General features: G+C 42.6%; 1 protein-coding gene across 1 annotated transcript; it reads left to right on the top strand.

Moving 5' to 3' along the window:
* The first annotated feature begins 837 nt into the window (after positions 1–837).
* On the top strand, positions 838–22,926 carry NDUFA9 (NADH:ubiquinone oxidoreductase subunit A9). Its single transcript, XM_070946694.1, has 11 exons — positions 838–928; positions 4,699–4,863; positions 8,001–8,098; positions 8,873–8,964; positions 9,810–9,951; positions 11,111–11,213; positions 12,867–12,934; positions 13,987–14,063; positions 18,901–18,996; positions 20,469–20,535; positions 21,990–22,926. Exons 1-11 carry the CDS (start codon positions 874–876, stop codon positions 22,161–22,163), a joined length of 1,137 nt encoding a protein of 378 aa, XP_070802795.1. The 5' UTR covers positions 838–873; the 3' UTR covers positions 22,164–22,926.
* The last annotated feature ends 475 nt before the right edge of the window (positions 22,927–23,401 follow it).

The following is a 23,401-nucleotide window of genomic DNA, read 5'->3' as shown; positions in this document are numbered from 1 at the left end:
TATTTGTATTTCTAATTGTATTATTTGTATTTATTTTTGTATTATTTGTATTTGTATTTGCATTGTTGGTATTTGTGTTTATTTTTGCATTATTTGTATTTGTATTATTTGTATTATTTGTATTTGTATTTATTTTTGTATTATTTGCATTTTGTATTATTTGTATTTGTATTTATTTTTGTATTATTTGTATTTGTATTTATTTTTGTATTATTTGTATTTATATTTATTTTTGCATTATTTGTATTTTGTATTATTTGTATTTGCATTATTTGTATTTGTATTTATTTTTGCATTATTTGTATTTGTATTATTTGTATTTGTATTTATTTTTGTATTATTTGCATTTGTATTATTTGTATTTGTCTTTATTTTTGTATTATTTGTATTTTGTATTATTTGTATTTGCATTATTTGTATTTATTTGTATTTTGTATTATTTATATTATTTGTATTTGTATTTATTTTTGCATTATTTGTATTTATTTGTATTTTGTATTATTTATATTATTTGTATTTGTATATATTTTTGTATTATTTGTATTTTGTATTATTTGTATTTATTTTTGTATTACTTGTGTATTTATCAGAAAGTCTTTTTAAGTGATAAAATCAACGGGAGAAGCCAGATTCGCTTTACGACCGCATGGCTCCCTTAACAACTGCGGCGACGCCCTTAGCAACCGAACAGCCGTTAAGTCATGGCTGAGTCGCCCGTCTAGCTTCGCCTCCATTCCCGCGCCTTAGGCCCCGCCTACCGCCTTTCGCCGCGAGAGCGCGCTCTGCAGGCGGACGTCGCCACTCGCGCGCGGTTTGGTCTTCGGAGGCCGCCGTAGCGCGGGGGGCGGGGCTCTGCGCAAAAGGCCGGGGAAGATGGCGGCTTTCGTTCGCGTCCTTCCTCGAGCGGCGCTTTCCTCCCCCGGGAAGCGTAAGTCGGGGTCGGAGGGCGACTGAGGGGCGCCCGGCCGCCGTTCCTGGGGCTCAGCCCGCGAAAGAGAGCGGCGGGGCTTCGTCGCAGGCCCGGCGACGCTGGCTGGGAAGGTCACCGGGAGGACGCCCGAGGCTGCCCTTTCCCGGAGTGCGCTCGCTTCAGCCGTTCAGGCGAGAAAGCGGCTCTCCGGGGCTTCCCCGGGGGGAAGGCGCTTCGAAACCGCCAATTCTCCTTCACTGCCATGCAAAAAAAAAAAAAAAAAGAAAATTGGGGGGGGGGGGGGGAAAGATGGGTTGGTCGTAAGTCGAGGACTAACCACTCAGCCACAGGCCAGTAAGTCCTCGACTTACGACCGAAACAAACTTGAATTAGATTGAAATCTCCAGCAGAGAAACAATGATGAAAAATTTCAGGGCTCTTTTTTAATGGGGTGATAAAAATTAATCAATTAAGGTGGCAGTCGTATCTAAATGTATGGAATTTATTTTTAAGCAAACCTGTGTAACGTTTTCTTTCTTTCTTTCTTTCTTTCTTTCTTTCTTTCTTTCTTTCTTTCTTTCTTTCTTTCTTTCTTTCTTTCTCTCTCTCTCTCTCTCTCTCTCTCTCCCTCCCTCCCTCCCTCCCTCCCTCCCTCCCTCCCTTTTCTTTCTTTCTCTCTCTCTCTCTCTCCCCTCCCTCCCCCAAATTTCGGTTGTTAAGCAAAACATTGGCTAAGTGAGTTGTGCCTCCGTTTTGCCACCTTCACACACACCCACAGTTGCTAAGGGAATCGCTGCAGTTGATACGTTAAGTCGCCCAGTTGTTTAGCGAATCCGGCTTTCCCCTTTTTTGACTTTGCTTGTCTCCAAAGGAGAAATCACGTAACTCCCGGGACGGTCATAAATAGGAGACCGTGGCCAGACAGCTGAAATTTTGATCGTGGGGGATGCTGCGGCGGCCGTAAGTGTGAAAAACGGCCGCAAGTCACATTTTTCAGTGCCTGTTTTTAACTTTGAACGGTCGCTAAACGAGCTGCTGTTAAGTTGAGGACTGCCTGTGACCCCCAGAGTAGGTGCCAGGACACAAAGCAATTTCCTGGCTGAGCAGAGGGTTGGATTAGATCAGGGGTCTGTTGCAACACACCCACAAACACACATGCACACATACATACACACACATGGTCCATGGACCATCTCCAATTCTGTTCTAACCCATGAAATAAAAGTCAAACTTTGGAAAACTCCAGGTAACATAACAATTGAAATGTGGATTTTGTCAATTTAGTTACCTTATGACGTTTGATTAACAAACATTTAGATTAAAAAAAATAATTATTTGTGGCTAACATGTAAGGCGAGATATTTTTCAAATTTTTTACTACCAGTTCTGTGGGCGTGGTTTGATCGGCATGGCAGGGGAAGGATACTGTAAAATCTCCATTCCCACCCCACTCCTGGGGGAAGGATATTGCAAAATCCCCATTCCCACCCTACTCTCCATTCCCACCCCAAATACCAGCCAGAGGTGATATTTGCTGGTTCTCCACACTACTCAAAATTTCCGCTACCAGTTCTCCAGAACTGGTCAGAACCTACTGGATTTCGCCCCTGCTTTCTTCCTAATTCTTAAAGCAACATGTTTTCTCAACACAAACCCACCATTAGGTGGTGTTAAACTCTTCCATTCATAGCATGGAAGGTTTATGTCAATTTAAATGTTTCGTATGGCTTATATTGGCACTTTAAGATTAAGGACAGGCAAAGGCTATGAGATCAGAGGGTTGGGCTCACTCTGTAAGCTAAGTGACTTCTGTCTCAAGAGCAGGGTCTCCATCTCTGCTTGAACCCATGAAATAAAAGTAGGTTAGAAAACTGGAGCATTTTTTCCCCAGTAGGGAAAATAGAAATGTTTTGGTTTATTTATTTATTTGTATCCCAGTTACAAATAACTCAAGGCGGCAAACATACCTGATAATAGTTAAGAGCCGCAGTGGCGCAGTGATTAGAGTCCAGTACTGCAGGCTACTTCTGCTGATCACCGGCTGCCAGCAGTTTGGCAGTTCAAATCTCACCAGGCTCAAGGTTGACTCAAGCCTTCCATCATTCTGAGGTTGGTAAAATGAGGACCCAGATTGTTGGGGTCAATAGGCTGACTCTAAACCGCTTAGAGAGGGCTGTAAAAGCACTATGAAGCGGTATATAAATCTAAGTGCTATTGCTATTGCTATAATCCTTCCTCCTCTTCCCCCCAGAGTGTATGACTGGCTCAAAGTCACCCAGCTGGCTTTGATGGCTGAGGTGGGACTAGAACTCACTATCTCCCACTTTCTAGCCTGGTGCCTTCATTATAGACCAAACTGTCTCTAGACTAGGGGACTCCAATCCCCGGTTCGTGAACTGACACCAGTTTATGACATGCCAGAAACAGGTCTGTGCAAACAAGTGAAACCCCATCAGCGGGAGGCAGGCAGCATCCAAACCTACGTCCACGGAACCGGTCTCTGATGCCCAAAAGTTTGGGGGCCGCTGGACTAGATGACCTCCAAGGTCCCTTCCAACTCTGTAATTCTGTTATTTGCCAGCAAAAGTAGCAGAAAAGCTACTTCAGGATCTGAAAATCAGGAAGGACCAAAGAAAGAAGGTGACCGAGGGACACATCACCAAAAAGAGGGCTCAACTAATTTTCTCAGTTGATATCAGGAAAGCTAAAGCTCACAAGGAGATGAGGTTGCCTAGAATAGATTTGTCGTTATAGTCAGTATAAAGGGGAACATATTCAGGGAGTCCTCGTTTTACAACAGTTCATTTACCGACCTAATTTAGTGATTTATGACAGTTTTTCACGTGCCCCACCGTTGCATCATCCCCATTGTCACCGGATCAGAATTCAGTCGCTTGGCAACTGACTTGTGACGGTTGCAGTGTCCCGGGGTCATGTGATCGCCTTTTGCGACCCTCCGACAAGTAAAGTCAATGGTTGAAACCAGATTCACTTCACAACCATTTAGCTAACTGAACAACTGCAGTGATTCACTTAACACATGTGGCAAGAAAGGTGGTGTGGCCCGTCAACGGCCTGTGCGGATTGTAGCTGATTCAGACAGCAAGGAGGCTGGTGTGGTGCTGTGCCAGCAGCCTGTGCAGCTGGCATTCGAGTCAGACAATGAGGAGGCTGGAGAAGATGTGGTGCCAGAGGCGGGGATTCAGCCAGGGCCTTCAGAAGCTCCCATAAGTGAAGAGGAAGAAGAGGAGGAGCCTGTTCTCGATGCACGGGCGTGCAGAGCTGGCAAAAGGCAGGAGTGGCTCCTTAGGAGAAGGTCTCCTTGAGAGTAAGGCTTGGGGCTAATTGGCCACTCCCTTAGCCTATTTTAGGAGGAACACCGTTTGCAGCAAGCTGTAGGGAACAACTTTAGTTCACTCTCCTTCGCGTCTGGATTTTCTGCAAAATTGTTTCTGGGCTTTCTTCCAATTCTAGTAAGACTGTGATTATCTTATCTTAGAATGCTTGTAGGCTGTTAAGGAAGTTTATTAACAGCCTTTGTTTGGAAAAGACTGAGTTATTTTAGTAAATTTAAGTTTTGTACAGACTTTGTGTGTGATGTGTTCTTTGGGGTCCGTAGCTGGGTCAGAACAAAAGGCTGCAAAATGGGACAAAGCTCACTTAGCAGTGGAAATTTGAGGTCCAATGGTGGCTGTAAATCAGGGACTTAACCTCAGCAATGAGATGGGTGAAATCTTGGAGATGAGTGCGCATTTATATGTATTATGTTCAATGTCCTTGTGTTTTAGGCTATGGCATTTCTCCAGGGGTGTTGTCGCTGCTTCAACAAGATCGCTCAATTCATTATACGGTGATGCCGCATGGACGCAGTGGACGTTCCTCGGTCAGTGGTATTGTTGCCACAGTCTTTGGGGCCACAGGATTCATGGGCCGATATCTTGTTAATCAGCTAGGTAATATACGAGAAGGATAGACTTCATTTATTAAATGAATGTTGTTTATAGCTCATCCGACTTAACATATCCAATAATCAATACACCAATTGTGAAGGTAAATGCTACAAATTTATCTTAAAATTTCTTTAAAATGAGCAGTCAGAATGATTTTTCATAAAATGATCATATATAGGCATAAGTAACAAAAATATGAAGTTAATATAATTTAGTATTTAGGGCATTTAAAAGAGAATGAAGCTATTTTCAAATGTGGCTGTCATGAATTAGCAAAGGGTTTTAGAAAAAGTGTTAATTTAACATTGAATTTAAATTTCTTTAAATTCGCTTGCTTTTTTCATGGATCTTAACAAAAAAGATATTTTTTGATACCTGCATGCCATTGTTACAATAAAATAGATTATCGATAATACTGCAGATTCTGAATAAATTTTGAATGGAAAAATCATTTCCCCAAGTATAGCTCAATAATTTTGTATGGGTATGTGATTTTTTTTTTTTTGTTACATCATTTTTAATGTTTACTGCTTTGTGTTCTTTTTCCTCTTTTTTTTTTTTTTGAGTTTGTATTTTGTATTTTAACTTTGTTCTGAATAAAATAAAAAATATTATAAGTGCAAAAAAAAATCCTCTAATTATTTTCTCAGGCTGGTTATGCTGGGCAGGAATGCCCAAAGCAAGTTACAACCGGCCAGTGGTTTTCAAGATGCCTCATGTTAAGAACATTTGATTAAAGACAGGAAATATCCCTTTCTTTTTCCCACGTTTGGTGAATGAGAGTTGTCCCAAAGGTGCATTTTCAAGAGGCAACTGGACTTTCTTGTTTTTCTTTGAAGGCATTTTGCTTCTTATCCAAGAAGCTTCTTCCGCTCTGACTGGATGGTGGGGGAATGGAAGGATTTATATTCCTTGCAGACAGCTGGTCATTTGCATCCTTTTAGAGAGTCCTTGAGGCCACCTGGAGGTTTGTCTGTGTCCTCAGGATCACCTGAGTAGTGCAAATGGGTGTGGGAACTGCTGGAAGGATTGTGTGGTGGAGCTGGATTTTCTGCCCAGGGTCCCTTCACTGTTGAATCCAGGTGAAGGCTATTGAGGATGAGTGTGTTGTCTGCATCTCAAACTGAAGCGCAAATGGTTCCTGTAGTCTGCCATTTTTCTGGAAATCCATTCATACTCCCTCACCATTTGAAGGATGTTTATCCCAAAGTACATAGCTAAAAGTCTATGGAGATTCTCAGTCATCCAGGTCATGGCTGTCCCAAAGGTACTTTTTCCACTGAATCTCCATTGACAATGAACGAGAGTTGCCCTCTTCAAAAATAAAATCCATATTGCACGAGTTATGTAAAAGGAACCACACTCATTCTGCCCATTAAAATGTGGCTTTTTTCCAGAAATGCTCCTTTTATTTTTTCTTATTTCCAATAAAACAGAAGTTGCAAGGCTTTCGCATTGTTTTCTAGAGAGAGTAAAATGTAACATTAAAATGTGTGTGTATGTATATAAATATATATGTACACACACACACACACACACACACACTTCTCTTTTCGTAGGCCTTTATGTGTATTTTTCTCTCAACCAGGTTTTTTCCTACGTAAATCAAGATCTTTATACAGCCATAGTTCAGTGAAATCTCATTCACTAGTTTCTAGGCTTTATCAGACATCAAACCAGCATTTTGCTGTCCTTAAGTCTCACAATAGACAGCAAAATGCTGGTTTGGGGCCAGCCAGAGGTGGTATTTGCCGGTGCTCTGCACTACTCAAAATTTCCGCTACCGGTTCTCCGAACTGCACAAAATTTCCGCTACCGGTTCTCCAGAACCTATCAGAACCTGCTGGATTTCACCCCTGCTTTCTTCCTAATTTTTTACGTATGGTAACTTTTTAATATATGTCTTTGGATTTTCTAAATCTTTTTTTTTCTGTGCATCATGGATTTTGTTAGCTTAGTTACTTTATAACGTTTGATTAACAAACATCTAGATTAAAAAAAAATAATTATTTGTGGCTAACATGTAAGGTGAGATGCTTTCTTCCTAATTCTTAAAAGCAACATGTTTTCTCAACACAAACCCACCATTAGGTGGTGTTAATCTCTTCCATTCATAGCATGGAAGGTTTATGTCAATTTAAATATTTCGTACGGCTTATATTGGCACTTTAAGATTAAGGACAGGCAAAGGCTACGAGATTAGAGGGTTGGGGTCTCAGTAAGCTAAGTGACTTTTGCCTCAAAAGCAGGGTCTCCATCTCTGCTTGAACCCATGAAATAAAAGTAGGTTAGAAAACTGGAGCATTTTTTTTCCCCAGCGTAGGGGAAATATAAATGTTTTGGTTTATTTATTTATTTGTATCCCAGTTACAAATAACTCAAGGCGGCAAACATACCTGATAATAGTTAAGAGCCACGGTGCAGTGATTAGAGTGCAGTACTGCAGGCTACTTCTGATGATCACTGGCTGCCAGCAGTTTGACAGATCAAATCTCACCAGGCTCAAGGTTGACTCAGCCTTCCATCCTTCTGAGGTTGGTAAAATGAGGACCCAGATTGTTGGGGGCAATAGGCTGACTCTAAACCGCTTAGAGAGGGCTGTAAAAGCACTATGAAGCGGTATATAAGTCTAATAAGTGCTGTTGCTATAATCCTTCCTCCTCCTCCCTCAGAGTGTATGACTGGCTCAAAGTCACCCAGCTGGCTTTCATGGCTGAGGTGGGACTAGAACTCACCATCTCCCACTTTCTAGCCCACTGCCTTCATTATAGACCAAACTGTCTCTCGATCAGGAGGTCTCCAACCCCAGGTTCGTGAACCGACATCGGGCCTCAGCATGCCAGAAACCGGGTTGTGTGAATAAGCGAAGCCTCATCTGCGGGATGCAGGCAGCACATGAAACCACGCTCCCTCTGGTCCACAGAAAAACCTCTGTCCATGGAACCGGTTCCTGGTACCCAAAAAGTTGGGGGCCGCTGCTCTAGACCGTGGGGCACAAGGCTTCTAGAAACCCAGAAGGTCTTAATGCCTGGATGATCGCCACTTTTGCAAACTGACGTGTAAAAACTGTTTATGGCTTAATGCTAATGTTTAACATCCTGTAATTACAGCATTCCAGATAAACTTATTTCTTATTCTAGGCCGTATCGGTTCACAAGTCGTCATCCCGTATCGCTGTGATGAGTACGATCTCCTGTACCTTCGGCCGATGGGTGACTTGGGACAGCTGATTTTTCTGGTATGGTGCGAGTTTACCTCAAATCCTTACAAAGGCAAAAAAAACCCCAAGTGGAAATATTTTAGCTCGCACTTCGCCTTTCCTGTGATTCTTTTAACTCACAACTTGGTTCGTGCTGGGAAGAGCGTAATACAGGTAGTCCTCGACCTGCGACCGCAATTGAGCTGAAAATTTCCGTTGCTAAGCGAGACATTTGTTAAGTGAGCTTTGCCCCCCATTTTACGACCTTTCTTACCACAGCTGCTAAGTGAATCGCTGCAGTTGTTAAGATAGCAACAAGGTTGTTAAGTAAGTCTGGCAGTTGCTAAGCATCCAAATTTTGTTCACATGACCACGTGGATGCTGCAACGGTCATAAGTGTGAAAAACGGTCATAAGTCACTTCAATAATGTAACTTTGAATGGTCAGTAAATAAAACTATTTCAAGTTGAGGACTACCTGTATGATCTTGTTAGACAAACATGTTAAGAGCTGTGGTGGCGCAGTGGTTAGAGTGCAGTATTGCAGGTTAATTCTGCCAACTGCCAACAGTTTGATTCTCACCAGCTCAAGGTTGACTCAGCCTTCCATCCTTCCGAAGTCGGTAAAACGAGGACCCAGATTGTTGAGGGGCAATATGCCGACTCTGTAAATGGCTTAGAGCTGGAAAGTACTATGAAGCGGTATATAAGTCTAGGTGCTATTGCTGTTACATGGGCCACGAACTACTGGGCATACTTTGTGAAAGTTTTGTGGACATCATTTAACTTAGTTTGTGTTTTTTGTGGTTACCAGGAATGGGACTCGCGCGACAGAGATTCTACCCGAAGAGCTCTCGAAAACAGCCATGTGGTAATCAACCTCGTTGGAAAAGATTGGGAAACAAGGTAAATTTTCCCCCTGCTGAAATAAATTGAGGATTGACCGTCATAGTACCAGAGAGGTACCAGAGTGGTATCCTCCCTCAGTTCAACCCCACAGGGTTGTTGTGGGGGAAAACAGGCAGGAGCTTACGCCCACTGCCACGAGTTGGACAAAATAAAGGAGAGAAATAAATCTAATGCAGGTAGTCCTCGACCTACGACCACAATTGAGCCTCAAATTTCTGTTGCTAAGGGAGAAAGCTGTTAAATAGATTTTGCTCCATTTTAGAACCTAAATTAGTAGCACAGTTGTTAAGCGAATCTGGCTTCCCCATTGACTTTGCTTGTCAGAAGGTCACAGAAAAGTGATCACACAACCCTGGGACACCACAACCGTCATAAATATGCCCCAGTTGCCAAGCGTCTGACTTTTGATCACATGACCATGTGAATGCTGCAACAGTCGTAAGAGTGAAAAACGGCCGTAAGTAGAGGTGGGATTCACTTACCTTCCCTACCGATTCACAAATCTGAGAGCACCCACCTCCTCTGCGTATGCGCAAGGCCTTCTGTACATGCTGTTCGCTCGCGCATTATGTTGGGCGGGTGGGCGGAGCCTCCTGCAATCGCCACTACCAGTTCGGACAGAACCGGCTGAATCCCACCTCTGGCCATAAGTCACTTTTTTTAGCATTGCTGTATCTTCGGTCACTAAATGAACTGTGGTAAGTGGAGGACTACCCATAATAGGCATAAATAAATGTTCTCTAAGTTCTGTGTGCAACAGTATCCTGATTATGATGTGAAAAAAAATAATTTTTTTCCACGAATATGAGTGATACTAATTCTTGCTTTCGGTCCTGTTTTAGAAACTTCAAGTATGAAGACGTGTTCGTTTCCATTCCGAGAGATATTGCTCGCCTCTCAAAAGAGGCCGGAGTAGAAAAATTTATTCACTTTTCTCACTTAAACTCAGACAGTAAAAGTCCTTCAAAATACCTTAGGACTAAAGTAAGTTGTTTAGCGATGTTGCTATTTTTTTATTTTTAAGTCCTCCTGCTTTGTAATTATATTTCAAGGGTTGTGGGGAAAACCATAACCCTGTCCTCCATGAATTTATCCAACCTCTTTGAAAGCTACTGCTCTTCATTAAGTCTTCATGGATTATAGTAATGACCAAAATTTTGGAAACCTTTTGGGAAAAGTGTATTTTTGAGGTTTGATGGCTAATAACACCCCTTTTTTTTTGGAGTTTCAAGATAATCCTATTCCACTGCTGGAATGGCCTGGGAATAGCCCAGACCTTCACCCAATTGAAAATCTATGGAGCCGACTAAAGATACTTGTTAGTCAGAAGCGACCCAGCAATAAAACCCAGTTAATAGAAGCCATCATTCCATCTTGGTTTCACATTAGAACAGCTGCAGAACTAAAAGCCTTGGTTCACTCCATGGGAAGACGTTGTAAGGCCTTCATTCATGCTAAAGGTTACCCAACTAAGTATGAACTGACATGATGATAATTTTTGTAAATCTCGTTTTTTCTATGGTGATAAATTTTTGTATATCTCGTTTTTTCTATGGTGAGATAATTTTTGTATATCTCATTTTTTCTACGTTTTTTACTTTTCTTCTTTATACTGTAACTGCTATTCTAATAGCAAACCCTTCATAAATGTTATTGCATTATATTCTTGATTAAATGATCTTTCCATTGATATATAATTTCATAGTTCTACTTCCCAAAAAAAGTGGAGTTATTAGCTAGTTTTAGAAAATACACTTTTCCCAAAAGGTTTCGACAATTTTGACCACTACTGTAATTAACAGAATTCTCCACTTACAATTTTCCAAACTTGGTTTGGTCAGGTATGTTTGCACATCCTTTCAGACAAGTCCATGTCTGGGGGAAAAAAAATCCATCTTCTATCATTTTCATTTTAATCATTTTTATTTTTGATGGCTTGCCAGACTTTGGCTAAACCAGATGCCAGTTTTCCCTTAAAGATTGTCCTCATTGCTGACCTACGTTCAGCTTCGTATCGTGGCCAGGATATTGAAATGATCAAATGTAATTGGGACGAGCTCTTGGTAAGATTTGGCTGTTGAAATTGCATCTCACTTGCATCTGTATGAGAAGTGTGACAATCTTTCAATGGCTTTGATCATAGGCAGAAGGAGAAAAAGTTGTCAGGGAGGAATTTCCAGATGCCATCATTATGAAGCCTTCTGATATATACGGGAGAGAAGATAGGTTTTTAAACTCTTACGCAGGTAAGTATATTTATCTCTCTATATAAAAATGGCTGTATATGTGTGTATGTTCCAGCATAACTCTGGAATGCCTTGAGCAATTTCAACCAAACTTGGTACACAGATGACTTACTCTCTGGAAAAAAATACTGTGGGGGTAAGACACCCCTAACACCCCTTGGTGTGTGTGTGTGTGTGTGTGTGTGTTCCAGCATAACTCTGGAATGCCTGGGTCGCTGAAATGAAAAGGAAAGGAATGAATTATATCTATAGTGTCAAATCACAGTACTTTTGACAGTGATAGTGTGCATTTTGGATTCAAGTTCTGTTAAGATAACAACAGCCTGTTGTGCCTTAAAATGGCTTCTACTGTACAGCACAGTGGAGTTGCCATGGTAACGGCTTCATAGTACTCCACAAGGGGGCTCCCTCTGGTACTACACAGCCTCCCTGTCTAATACAGGGTTGGGATAAATAAATACCCGGTTGCAGTGTCCCGGTGTCACTTGATCCCCTTTTGAGACCTTCTGGCAAGCAAAGTCAATGGGGAAGCCAGATTCACTTAATGACTAACGTAACAACTGCAGTGATTCAGGTAACAACTGTTGGAAGAAAAGACCTAAAATGGGGCAAAACTCACCTTTAAAAAATGTCTCGCTTAGCAACTGAAATTCAGGCCTCAATTTTGGTCATAAGTCAAGGACTTCCTGTAGAGGCTAACACTTACTGAGATTGATAAGAGTCAGCTTAAGTCGAGCTGCTTAATCTTGCTCTTCCTCCTGGGCATAAATTTAGGAGCGCTTAAAATCCTAGTATTAGAAAGGAAATATTAAAAAACTACTACATTGCTTGATCATGTTTTAACTCAGTGATGGCTAACCTTTTTTGCCATCGCGTGCCAGGAGGGGGCGCTTCGTGCGCGTGTGTGCCCTCACCCATAATTCTGTGCACCCTGCCACCACGCATGCACGTGCGACCCCCCCCATGCTCTCCCCCGCTCCTGGCACACGATGGCCCGGTAGGCCTGTTTTTCTCTCTCACCTGGCTCCAGAGCCTTCCTAGGAGTCAAGGGAGGGCAAAAACGGCTTTTCCCCGCCCACCCCGGAGGCCAGAAACGGCCCGTTTGCCAACTTCCGGGGGGACCGGAAGGCCCATAGTTTGCTGTCCTCAGCCTCCAGAGCCTCTCTAGGAGTCTGGGGAGGGCGAAAACGGCCCATTTGCCAACTTCCGGTGGGACTCGCGTGCCCACTGATATAGCTAAGCATGCCACCTCTGGCATGCGGTGCCATAGGTTCGCCATCACGGTTTTAACTTGTGATTTCAAATGACACACTTTCATATGAATTATAGCCAAACCAAGCTATATATAGACTGAATAAAGGGTTTTTTTTGCGGGGGTGGGGTGTTAGTTCAGGGAATCATTTTAGCCCAATTGAGCCTCACGGTATCTTTAGATTTAGATTAACAGAGTTGGAAGGGACCTTGCAGGTCATCTAGTCCAACCCCCTGCCCAAGCTGGAGACCCTACATCGGCCTCTACCTAGGATCGAACTCACAACCTCCTGATTGTGAGGGCAAGAGCTCCACCTCTAGGCCACAGCAGCTGGGTTTGGATTTTGAAGGATTTGCTTTGTTGCCAAATCTTAAACCACAGACTTACCTGTCTTCATATAGAGATGCGACGTTTTGGCGGAGTGCCTATGATTGGCTTTGGCAAGAAAACTGTGAAGCAGCCTGTTTATGTAAGTACCGATTAAATATATTTCACGTCTGGGTAGTCCTTGAATTACAGCCGTTTGTTTAGTGACCAAAGTTACAACGGCACTGAAACAAACGGGACTGATGACAATTTTTTCACACATACAACCGTTGGCAGCATCCCCACAGTCACATAATCAAAATTTGGACGCCTGACAGCTGGCATGTATTTATGACGGTCGCAGTGTCCTGAAGTCACGTGATTCCCTTTTTGTGACCTTCCCAGCTGAGCTTCCGACAAGCAAAGTCAGGAGGGGAAACCACAATCGCTTAATGCAGGGGTCAGCAACCTGCGGCTCTGGAGCCGCATGTGGCTCTTTCATCCCTCTGCTGCGGCTCCCTGTCACTCAAAATACAGAGCCTGGATAGGTCTGCAGACTAAAGCACTGTAATTTAACACCAGCTGTCTGCAATTAAAGTAAATTCGAATCTTGCCAGGCTCATGGTTGACTCAGCCTTCCATCCTTTCTAAGGTAGTTAAATTGAGGACCCAGTTGTGGGGGCAATAAGCTGACTTTGTATAAATATACAAAAGGATGAAGGCTATTGCTTAACGCATTGTAAGCCGCCCTGAGTCTCCGGAGAAGGGCGGCATATAAATCAAATTAAAAAAATATATATATGTGTCAGAACCGTCAATGTGTGACACCCGCCGACATTTCAGAAGAAAACAGAACGTTTAATTCAACTACATATGCTAGTTTTGTGGCCGCTCAAGAAATAGTCAGGCACAGGAAGGGTTTTGTGGCTCCCGGTGTTTTCTTTTCTGTGGGAAACGGGTCCAAATGGCTCTTTGAGTGCTTAAGGTTGTAGACTCCTGTCTTAACGGAAGTGTGAGTCACTTAACAGCTGCAGTCATTCACTTAACAACTGTGGCGAAAAAAGTCACCAACGGGGTGCAACTCACTTAACAGCAGAAATGCTGGGCTCAATTGTGGCTGTAAGTCGAGGACTACCTGCATAGTTTGCTTAACTTCAATAAATTGTAATTAACCACATCAATATTTTTTTTTCCCTGTTGAATATTATCGGTTAGGTGGTTGATGTAGCCCGGGCAATCATTAATGCTATCAAGGACCCTGATTCTAAAGGAAAAACATATGCATTGGTTGGGTATGTATCCTATTTTTACTTCTCTCATCTAAATAAGTATAATATATTTTCTGTCTTTAAAGTATTTGTTCTTTTTTTTTTTTTAATTTTGATTTATATGCCACCGTTCTCCGGAGATTCAGGGCGGCTTACAATGCGTTAAGCAATAGCCTTCATACTTTTGTATATTTTATACAAAGTCAGCTTATTGCCCCCACAAACTGGATCCTTATTTAGCCTACCTTAGAAAGGATGGAAGGCTGAGTCGACCTTGAGCCTGGTGAGATTCGAACTTACAGTAATTGCAGACAGCTGGTGTTAATCACAATGCTATCAGTCTGCAGAGCCACCAGGTTCTTCTTTTTAAAAAAAAACAAAAACCATCAAAACATCACACAGAGAATTTGTGCCCTATGTCCACTATTACCAGGGGTGGGGCTGCTGGGAGTTTGCAGGGGTTCAGGAGAACCTCTAGCTAAGATTTTGTGCAGTTCAGAGAACCCCCCCAAATCCCACTCCTGGCTGCTCCCCCCCATCCCTCCCAGGAGTCCCCACGCGGCCCCATTTTGGATGCAGGTAAGTGCAGAGCGCGCACAGAGGCTCAGGGAGAGCAAAAAACAGGCCTACCGGAAGTTTGGGAAGGCTCTCTGGAGCCTGGGGAGGCTGTTTTCGCCCTCCTGGAGGCTTGAGGAAAGCCTCTGGAGCCTGGGGAGGGCAAATTTCCCCTTTTCATTCAGGAAAGGACCTTCAGTGTGGGCGTTGTCTCAAGCAGTCATGGTTCATCTAAGGTAAATACATTCCAGTTGGGATGCTGTACCCATGATACCCATGTGAGAGCATGGTTGACCACTTGGGGTGGCGTGGCCAATCAGCAAAGCTGACTGCTGAGTTTGCTCCCGCCTCCTCTCTAGCCGCCTTTAGAATTTATTTTATTTATTTTATTTTACTTTTCAGATTTCTATACCGCCCTTCTCCTTTCGGGCTCAGGGCGGTGAGCAGCCAAGATAAAAAACATTTATACACAAAAGTTAAAAATAGATAGATTTAAAATAATTAAATAAATTTGGCCCGTAATTTAAAACTTTTCAATTAAAATCCATATCAAATTTTAAAACCAACCGTAAAATCAGGACAGAATGACTCAAAGGTGCTTTTTCAAGAAGCCACTGGACTTCCTTTGTTTTTCCTTGAAGACCTTTCGCTTCTCACCCAAGAAGCTTCTTCGGTTCTGACCAAATGGTGGAGGATGGAAGGAGGTACATTTCTCGCAGTCCTCTGGTCTGTTAGCACTCTTTCTGAGAGTCATTGAGGCCACTTGGAGGTTGATCGGTTTGCCCTCAAGGTCATCTGTGCCCTTCGGTTTGAAAGAGGGCTCACAGAGGCAACCTGCATTAAGACTGAATTTCTTAATGAAATTAGTATTAGTTCAAAGGTAATGAAGAAAAGAGGGACGCGGTGGCTCAGTGGCTAAGACGCTGAGCTTGTCAATCGAAAGGTCGGCAGTTCAGCAGTTCGAATCCTTAGTGCCGCATAATGGGGTGAGCTCCCGTGACTTGTCCCAGCTTCTGCCAACCTAGCAGTTCGAAAGCACGTAAAAAATGCAAGTAGAAAAAATAGGGACCACCTTTGGTGGGAAGGTAACAGCGTTCCGTGCGCCTTTGGCATTTAGTCATGCCGGCCACATGACCACGGAGACGTCTTCGGACAGCGCTGGCTCTTCGGCTTTGAAACGGAGATGAGCACCGCCCCCTAGAGTCGGGAACGATTAGCACCTTTTATATATACATATACATATACATATACATACATGCATGCATACATACATACATACATACATACATACATATATATATATATATATATATATATATATATATATATATATATGATTTATATGCCGCCCTTCTCCAGAGACTCAGGGCGTCTTACAAGGCATTAAGCAATAGCCTTCATACTTTTGTATATTTTATACAAAGTCAGCTTATTGCCCCCACAAACCGGGTCCTCATTTTACCTACCTTAGAAAGGATGGAAGGCTGAGTCAACCTTGAGCCTGGTGAGATTCGAACTCGCAGTAATTGCAGGCAGCTGGAAGCTAAATACTACCTTTTAACAGTAGCATTAGTCTGCTGCGCCACTCAGGCTCCTCCACCTTTAATGAAGAATACCTTGGAACTGATACTAATTGTGATTTGGAAAGTCTGATTGCATCAGATAATAGTTCATTGTTGGGATAGATGCTTTCACACTCCTGATTTTTTACTACCACGCTAGCCCAAGTCTCCTACAATATTATAATCAATTTCTGACCTGCCACAATTTCAAGAATTTTTTTTCCAACTTACGATTGTAGATCAAGAAATTTCTACCTTGTATATCTTGTTTTGGGGTTTTTTTTGGTAATTTTGCTTTTCTCTATTTGTCCAACCTATTTTTATTTATTTAAGAATGGTTAGAACAGGGGTCGGCAACCTTAAACACTCAAAAGAGCCACAAAGGTCCTAACCGGAAGCTCCCCACTCAATTCTGGGACTGACCGGAAGTCCGGTTCCCCCACCATAAGAGTTTTCTCCTAGCTTGGCGTCCTTTTTCCTCTACCGACTGGAAGTCTGGTTCCCCCACCATAGAGTCTCTTCCTAGCATAACAACCTTTTTCCCATGCTGACCGTAAGTCTGGTTCCCCCCACCATAGAGTCTCCTCCTAGCGTGGCATCCTTTTTCCTCTACCTGTCCTAACTGAAAGCCCTATCACAGTGATGGCTAACCTTTTTGCTGTCACGTGCCAAAAGCGGAGGGAGAGTGGGGGAATCGTGCGCATGCGTGCCCACAACCATAATTCAATGCCCACCTGTGCCCCGCCCTCCCACGCACATGCACGTACTCCCTCCGCACTCCCCCCACTTTTGGCACGCGATGGCACAGTGGGCCCATTTTTCACTCCCCCCAGGCTTAAGAGGCTTTCTAGGAGCCTGGGGAGGGCAAAAACGGCCTTCCTCAACCCCCCCCCCCCCCGGAGGCCCTCCGGAGGCCGGAAGCAGCCTATTTCCCAACTTCCGGTGGGCCTGGGAAGCTGGCCAGCGGGCACACGTGTGCTGGAGCTGAGCTAGGGCAACACTCATGTGCCCTCAGATATGGCTCCACGTGCCACCTGTGCCATAGGTTCGCCATCACAGCCCTATCAATTGTGGAGCCGACTGGTGACAAGGAGCCGCAGCAAAGGAATGAAAGAGCCACATGCGGCTCCAGAGCAGCGGGTTGCTGACTCCTGGGTTAGAACATTCTTTTGGTCCAGAGACATTAATTACCTCGTCCACTTTTCTCCCATTGAAAAAATTTGAAAAAAAATTCCCATCGCATTTAAATCAAATCCACCCTGGTTGGAAATAGACACAGTGAGCATCTCATCCCGATCTGCTGGCAAGGTAGCGATAGTCGGGCAAGACAAAACGGGCTCCTCCTTTTTTATTGGTTTACCTTTTACACAGTTTGACATTTTGATTGACAGAGATTCAGAGGTCCGATAAATTGGCTGTTGACTTGAAAAATCGCATAGCTTTCATACTGGGAAAAAAGCTTTAAAATGCAGGCCCAGTTCTTCCACATTCCACTCTCGTGCACTTAATCATTGCCGTGACCTTAAAAAGTTATTTTAAATAAAATAGAAATAAAAGGGTTAATTTTGACTTGCTGTATTCAAGTCTTACAAGGTCAGCTTTGGCTGTTGCTTTGGCTCTCCCCCGTTGTTTATCTCGACTGGAGGGACCCCGAGCCTTCCAAAAAGTTGGTTTGCTTCTTCATGAACTGAAGAAGCTTCTTGGACGAGGAGTGAAATGTATTCAAGGCAAAAAAAAAAAAATCAGCCCAAGAAAATCCAGTTGCCTTTTGTAAAAAAGAAAAAAAAAGCACCTTTCGGATAGCAGGTTGTTATTTTCTTTTGTTAATGTGCGTGTGGAGCATATGCACCAAAGACAAATTCCGTGGGGGTCCAATCACACTTGGCCAATAAAAAATTCTATCTATTCTATCTTCTACCCATTAATAGTCTCAAAGGTGCTTTTTCAAAAGGCAACTGGACAGTTTTCCAGAGGAGGAGGAGGAGGAAGAAGACGAAGGAGGAAGAAGAGGAGAAGGAAGAAAAGAAGAGAAGGGGAAGGAGGAGAAAGAGGAGGGAGGAGGAGGAGGGAGGAGGAGGAGGAGGAGGAGAAGAAGGAGGAGGAGATGCTACTTGAAAAAAGCACATTTGACCTGGATAAGATGACAACCTCCACAGACACAAGATTGGTACTTTTGTAGCTGGGAGGCAAAGAAAAGTAGCTGTCTTTATATTCATCAATCATAACATCCCAGTTTAGATGCAAAACACAGGCAGTCCTCAACTTACGACCACAATTGAGCCCCAAAATTTATGTTGCTGAGTGAAAACTCAGCTGAAACCGAAAACAAAAGTTAAGCGAACTTTGCTCCATTTTACGCCCGTTCGTGCCACCGTTGCTAAATGAATCCCTGCCGCTGTTAAGTTAGTCACACGGTTGTTAAGTGAACCTGGCTCCCCCCCCCATTGACTTTGCTTGTCAGGAAGTCGCCAATGGTGATCGTGTGACGTGGCAACCGCCATAAATGTAAGTCAGGTGCCAAGCCTCTGAATTTGGATCACGTGACTTGATAACTGGAACAGCCGTAAATGAAAAAATGGTCCCAAGTCATATTTTCAGTGCCGTTGTAACTTTGAACGGTCACTAAATGAACCGTTGTAACTGGAGGATTACTTGTACCGTTCAAATGTTCTTAACTCATTTTTATACAGCCTATTTCTCATCTCATGTCTATTATAAATTATTCTTCTTTTTTTCTCTTGCAGCCCTCACAGATACCTCTTGTATGACATGGTCAAGTACCTGTACTCGGTCATGCACAGACCCTTCTTCTTGTACCCCCTGCCTAGTCCCATCTACCAGTAAGTCCGATAGTTATTTGGTCGGCGGTGGGTTTCTTCATAGGCTGAACCAGTAGTGAAATGTAAAATTTGTTACTACCGGTTCTGTGGGCGTGGCTTGGTGGTGGTGGGTAATATGACTGAGTGGGCGTGGCCAACTTTTTTTTTTTTTTTTTTTTTTTTTTTTAGTTTTAAAACCCTTTTTTCTACAACCTCTTCGGCTGAAGAAATTGTAAAAAAATTGCTTTTAAAGCCTCTGATGATCCCAGCTGAGCCACGCGATCATCAGAGGCTTTTTTTTTTTTTTTACTTTTAAAAGCATTTTTTTCTGCCAAAGAGGTTGTAGAAAAACTGCTTTTAAAAATATAAAAAAAAAGCCTCTGATGATTGCGCGGCTCAGCTGAGCAATTGGGGGAGGGGGCAGGGATTTTTGCTACCAGTTCTCCGAACCACCTGCCTCCATCGCTACCGGATCAGGCGATCCGGTCCGAACCGGGAGCATTTCACCCCTGGGCTGAACCTTAAGGATGTTGAATCACGTGTGTGTGTGTAAAAGAGAGAGAGAGAACAAAAAGAGAAAGAAAGGAAAGAAAAAGAAAGAGGAGAAAGAAAGAAAGAAAGAAAGAAAGAAAGAAAGAAAGAAAGAAAGAAAGAAAGAAAGAAAGAAGGAAAGAAGGAAAGAAGGAAAGAAGGAAAGAAAGAATTCTAGTTCGGCTTGCAGTAGACCCAAAGCGTCATGAGAACAGGGGAAAAAAGAATTGGCGGGGTGGGGGTACAGCATTAAGACACCTTCTCCTCCTACCACATATCTTGCTACAGGTTGCAGTTGCTCTGTGGCGACTTTTTTTAAGACATTACAGTACAGTGGTACCTTTGTATTTGGCTGCTTTGAAACTCGTTGAATTTGGTACTCGATGAATTTTGATGAGAAAATTTTGTCCCGGTACTCGTTTGTTTGGTACTCGACGCATAAGCTACAATTTGTCGATGTCAGTTGCCTCGTGAGTCGCTATCCTTTCCGGTTAAGGGTCGGGTGACTTTGACCTGATACATAAAGCCATAGAACTCAAAAGAGGCTGTGACGCTCAGCGTCACTCGTGTTGGGGCGCAGGTGATGGCCCAAGCGCTCTGCCAGCGAAAACGGGCTTCCGAGCTCCGTTTTTCAGCTGCAACAGCCTCCTGCAACCCTCTGCCAGCGAAAACGGAGCTCTGGAGGCCACACACAACCCTCCCGAGCGCCATTTTCTTTGGCAGAGGCACCGCAGGCCAGTCCATTCTGGGCTCAATTGTGGTCATAAATTGAGGACTACCTGTATTTAGGTTGCAATGTTGCAGTGTTTAGCTACAAAGAGCTGTGTTCTCTTCAGTCAGCAGAGAAATTTGATATATTGAAACCCTGAAGTGCAAACCAAAGATTTTCCAATTTAAATAGTCCAAGCATTCAAATAAAGAACTTGAATTTATTTTGATGTTGCTCTTCCTCTTAATTGCAGTTTGATTGCGAGATTTTTTGAGATGAATCCATTTGAGCCGTCGATAACAAGAGACAAAGTTGATCGGGTGAGTGCCATCATTCATACTTTTTCAGTTTCATTTTTCTTCTTGTTGATAAACAGATAACACAATAATGAGTACAGCAAAGTATGTCGTATCAAAACACAGAGCACGATAACCTGGGCAGGTGTTTGTGGGTTTTTTTTAAGGGCCAGAAAAGAGATATTGATCTTAACAACATTTACACAAGGTTATTATGGTATGTCCTTCATCAGGATGTGGCAATTCCCTGGGTCTGCATTGCAATAAATAACCCTCATTTTGAAATAGTGTAGGAAATACTTCTAAGAAAAGGAACAAGGAACAAAAGCAATTGAAAATCTCAAGATAAAGGAACTTGCCCTATCATTCTTGTCTTGGGAAATTCATAGAAATCCTAAGTTTTAAAAAGGCCATGGATCTTATCTGCACCTGTATAACTGTCTGGTTTGGTTCTGCAACCCAACAAGACAGACACAGACTTCAGAGGATAATTAGAACTGCAGAAAAAACAATGGCTACCAACCTGCCTTCCATTGAGGACCTGTCAGCGGCTGCCACAAAGAAGAGGGAGTGATCCTATGCTCCAAAGGATCTGAGGGTAGAACAAGAAGCAACGGGTGGAAACTAATCAAGGAGAGAAGCAACCTAGAACTAAAGGAGAAATTTCCTGACAGTTAGAACAATGAATCAGTGGAACAACTTGCCTCCAGAAGTTGTAAATGCTCCAACACTGGAAGTTTTTAAGAAGAGGTTGGATAACCATTTGTCTGAAGTGTTATAGGGTTTCCTGCCTAAGCAGGGGGTTGGACTAGAAGACCTCCAAGGTCCCTTCTTATTCTATTCTAAGGTACTTATCTCTCGCCCCCTTATACAAAAAGCAATTGAATAATAGATGAGTCAGAAACCAGTACATTTTTCTTCCCATCATACTCTTTTAAATGTAAAAAAAAAAACACCACATTGCTTCACGCGCTAAAGAACAAAAATGACCAATTTTCTAATGAATATGGAATCTTTTCAATAGCAGATTTGGGGGGGGGGACTTTTTTAAATACCGTAAGCATGAGACATTTTAAGCAAATGGCCTTTTCCCCTCCCTTAATCTACCTTGGTTGCTACGATCACCTTACCTAATCATTGCAGAGTTTAAACGCATAACTTAAACGCATCCCGGATTTACGCACCTTCCGCCGTGCCCTCAAGACCTATTTATTTCAACACGCTGGCCTGGCCTAACTTCCCTTTTAATTGTAACTTTTAAAATTGGTTTTAAAACATTAGGGGTGTTTTAAATTGTTTTGGGCCAAATTATTTAATGGGTTTTTTATATTGTCTTTTAAATTTTGTAGTTTGTGTGTTTTATTTTTCTGGCTGTTCACCTCCCTGAGTCCTTTGGGAGTAGGGCGGTATATAAATCTAATAAAATGAAAAAATGAAAACGAAATAACTGTAGATTGTTTTTTCTTACCTGTTTCAAGTTTCACATCTCTGATAAGAAGTTTCCTGATCTCCCTGGCTTGGAAGACTTGGGCATCAACCCAACTCCGCTAGAGATGAAGGCTATAGAAGTTCTACGGCGTCATCGCCAATCCTTCTGGGTGGATGCTGAACTTGAAGATGCAAAACCGGCCACCCCAGTTACTCATATGTAACATCAGAGTGTCTCAAGACTTCCGGGCTGAAATTACGTTGGCTTCATTGATTTGAAGACTTCTGTACAAAGCACGTTAAAATCTTAGATAAATCACATCCACGTTATTTTCCTATCATCCTTGCTTTGTTTTACGATCACGAGAGGCCATCGCGATTGTTAACTTTCATGTATGGTAGTTGTTTGAATATTTGCCAGCGGGTTCTTGGCCTAACCAAATATAGTCCAGGGAAGAAGTTACGTTACAACTGAAGTAGCTCAGCAGCTGAGTAGCTCCGACACCAGATCTCCCCTCTCAAGTAGAGAACAGGGATAATAGAAAGATCTGGGGGGTGGGGGGTGTAGTAACTCTAAAGGACCTTAGAAAATATTACTAAATAAGGTGAAACACCAGCAAGATGGTTAAAACCTTAAATTGTGATGCTGTTAAAAGCGCTGCTTGTAACCAGGCATGGAAAACAGCACCAGTGACCCAACTGGAAAAGCTCAACTCGTATTATGAAATCGAAAACCCGGTGGCCAGCTTCTGACTATTATTATTCTGTTTTATTCATTAAACATGAAACTCAGTCAACTGAACATTCAAAAATGGATCACAAATACCACTGACCGGTGCTAATGGTTGATACCAGCGTCCTAGGTATCAACCAAGTACCTTCTTAAGATGTACAATGTTCCGAGTAGCGCAGTTTTTTGCAGTTCCGCTGGTGTTATTGCAGGAAGCTTTAATTTGCTGATGTATCTTATAAAATTCTTGGACATGGTATTATTATTATTATTATTATTATTATTATTATTATTATCATTATCATTTATTGGTTAATCTTTAGTGAGATTCACAGCCTTTGAGGCTGGTTAATAGCTCAGCAGCTCGAGTCCTAACCAAGGACCTAGGAACTGTTAAGGTATCGTCGGAGGATGTAAGCTGTTCCGAGTAAGGTGGTTTTTTGTAGAGTCAAAATGTTCAAGTCCGGCAAATTTAGAATTTCTAAATAGCGGGGTAGCCCTTTGGGTATTGCTCCAAGGGCTCCAATTACAATCGGGACAATTTATTATTATTATTATTATTTACACAAAAATGACAATATACACAGCAAATGAGATAACCATGCTGGATTTCGTATCTCAAATCACTAGTCCAACACTTCCCAAGCGTTTAGGACTGAGTGATGTATCGGCGGATTATGCGAGCAGATCCCAGTAAGGTGGCCTTCTGTAGCTGACCAATGCTGATCTTGT

This window comes from Pituophis catenifer, unplaced genomic scaffold (genome assembly GCF_029215685.1).
Source record: "Pituophis catenifer annectens isolate HBS135680 unplaced genomic scaffold, rPitCat1.0.hap2 SCAF_7, whole genome shotgun sequence".
Lineage (NCBI taxonomy): Eukaryota > Metazoa > Chordata > Lepidosauria > Squamata > Colubridae > Pituophis > Pituophis catenifer.
Note: the sequence above shows the minus strand (reverse complement) of the source record. Positions and strands in the feature narration are given on the sequence as shown.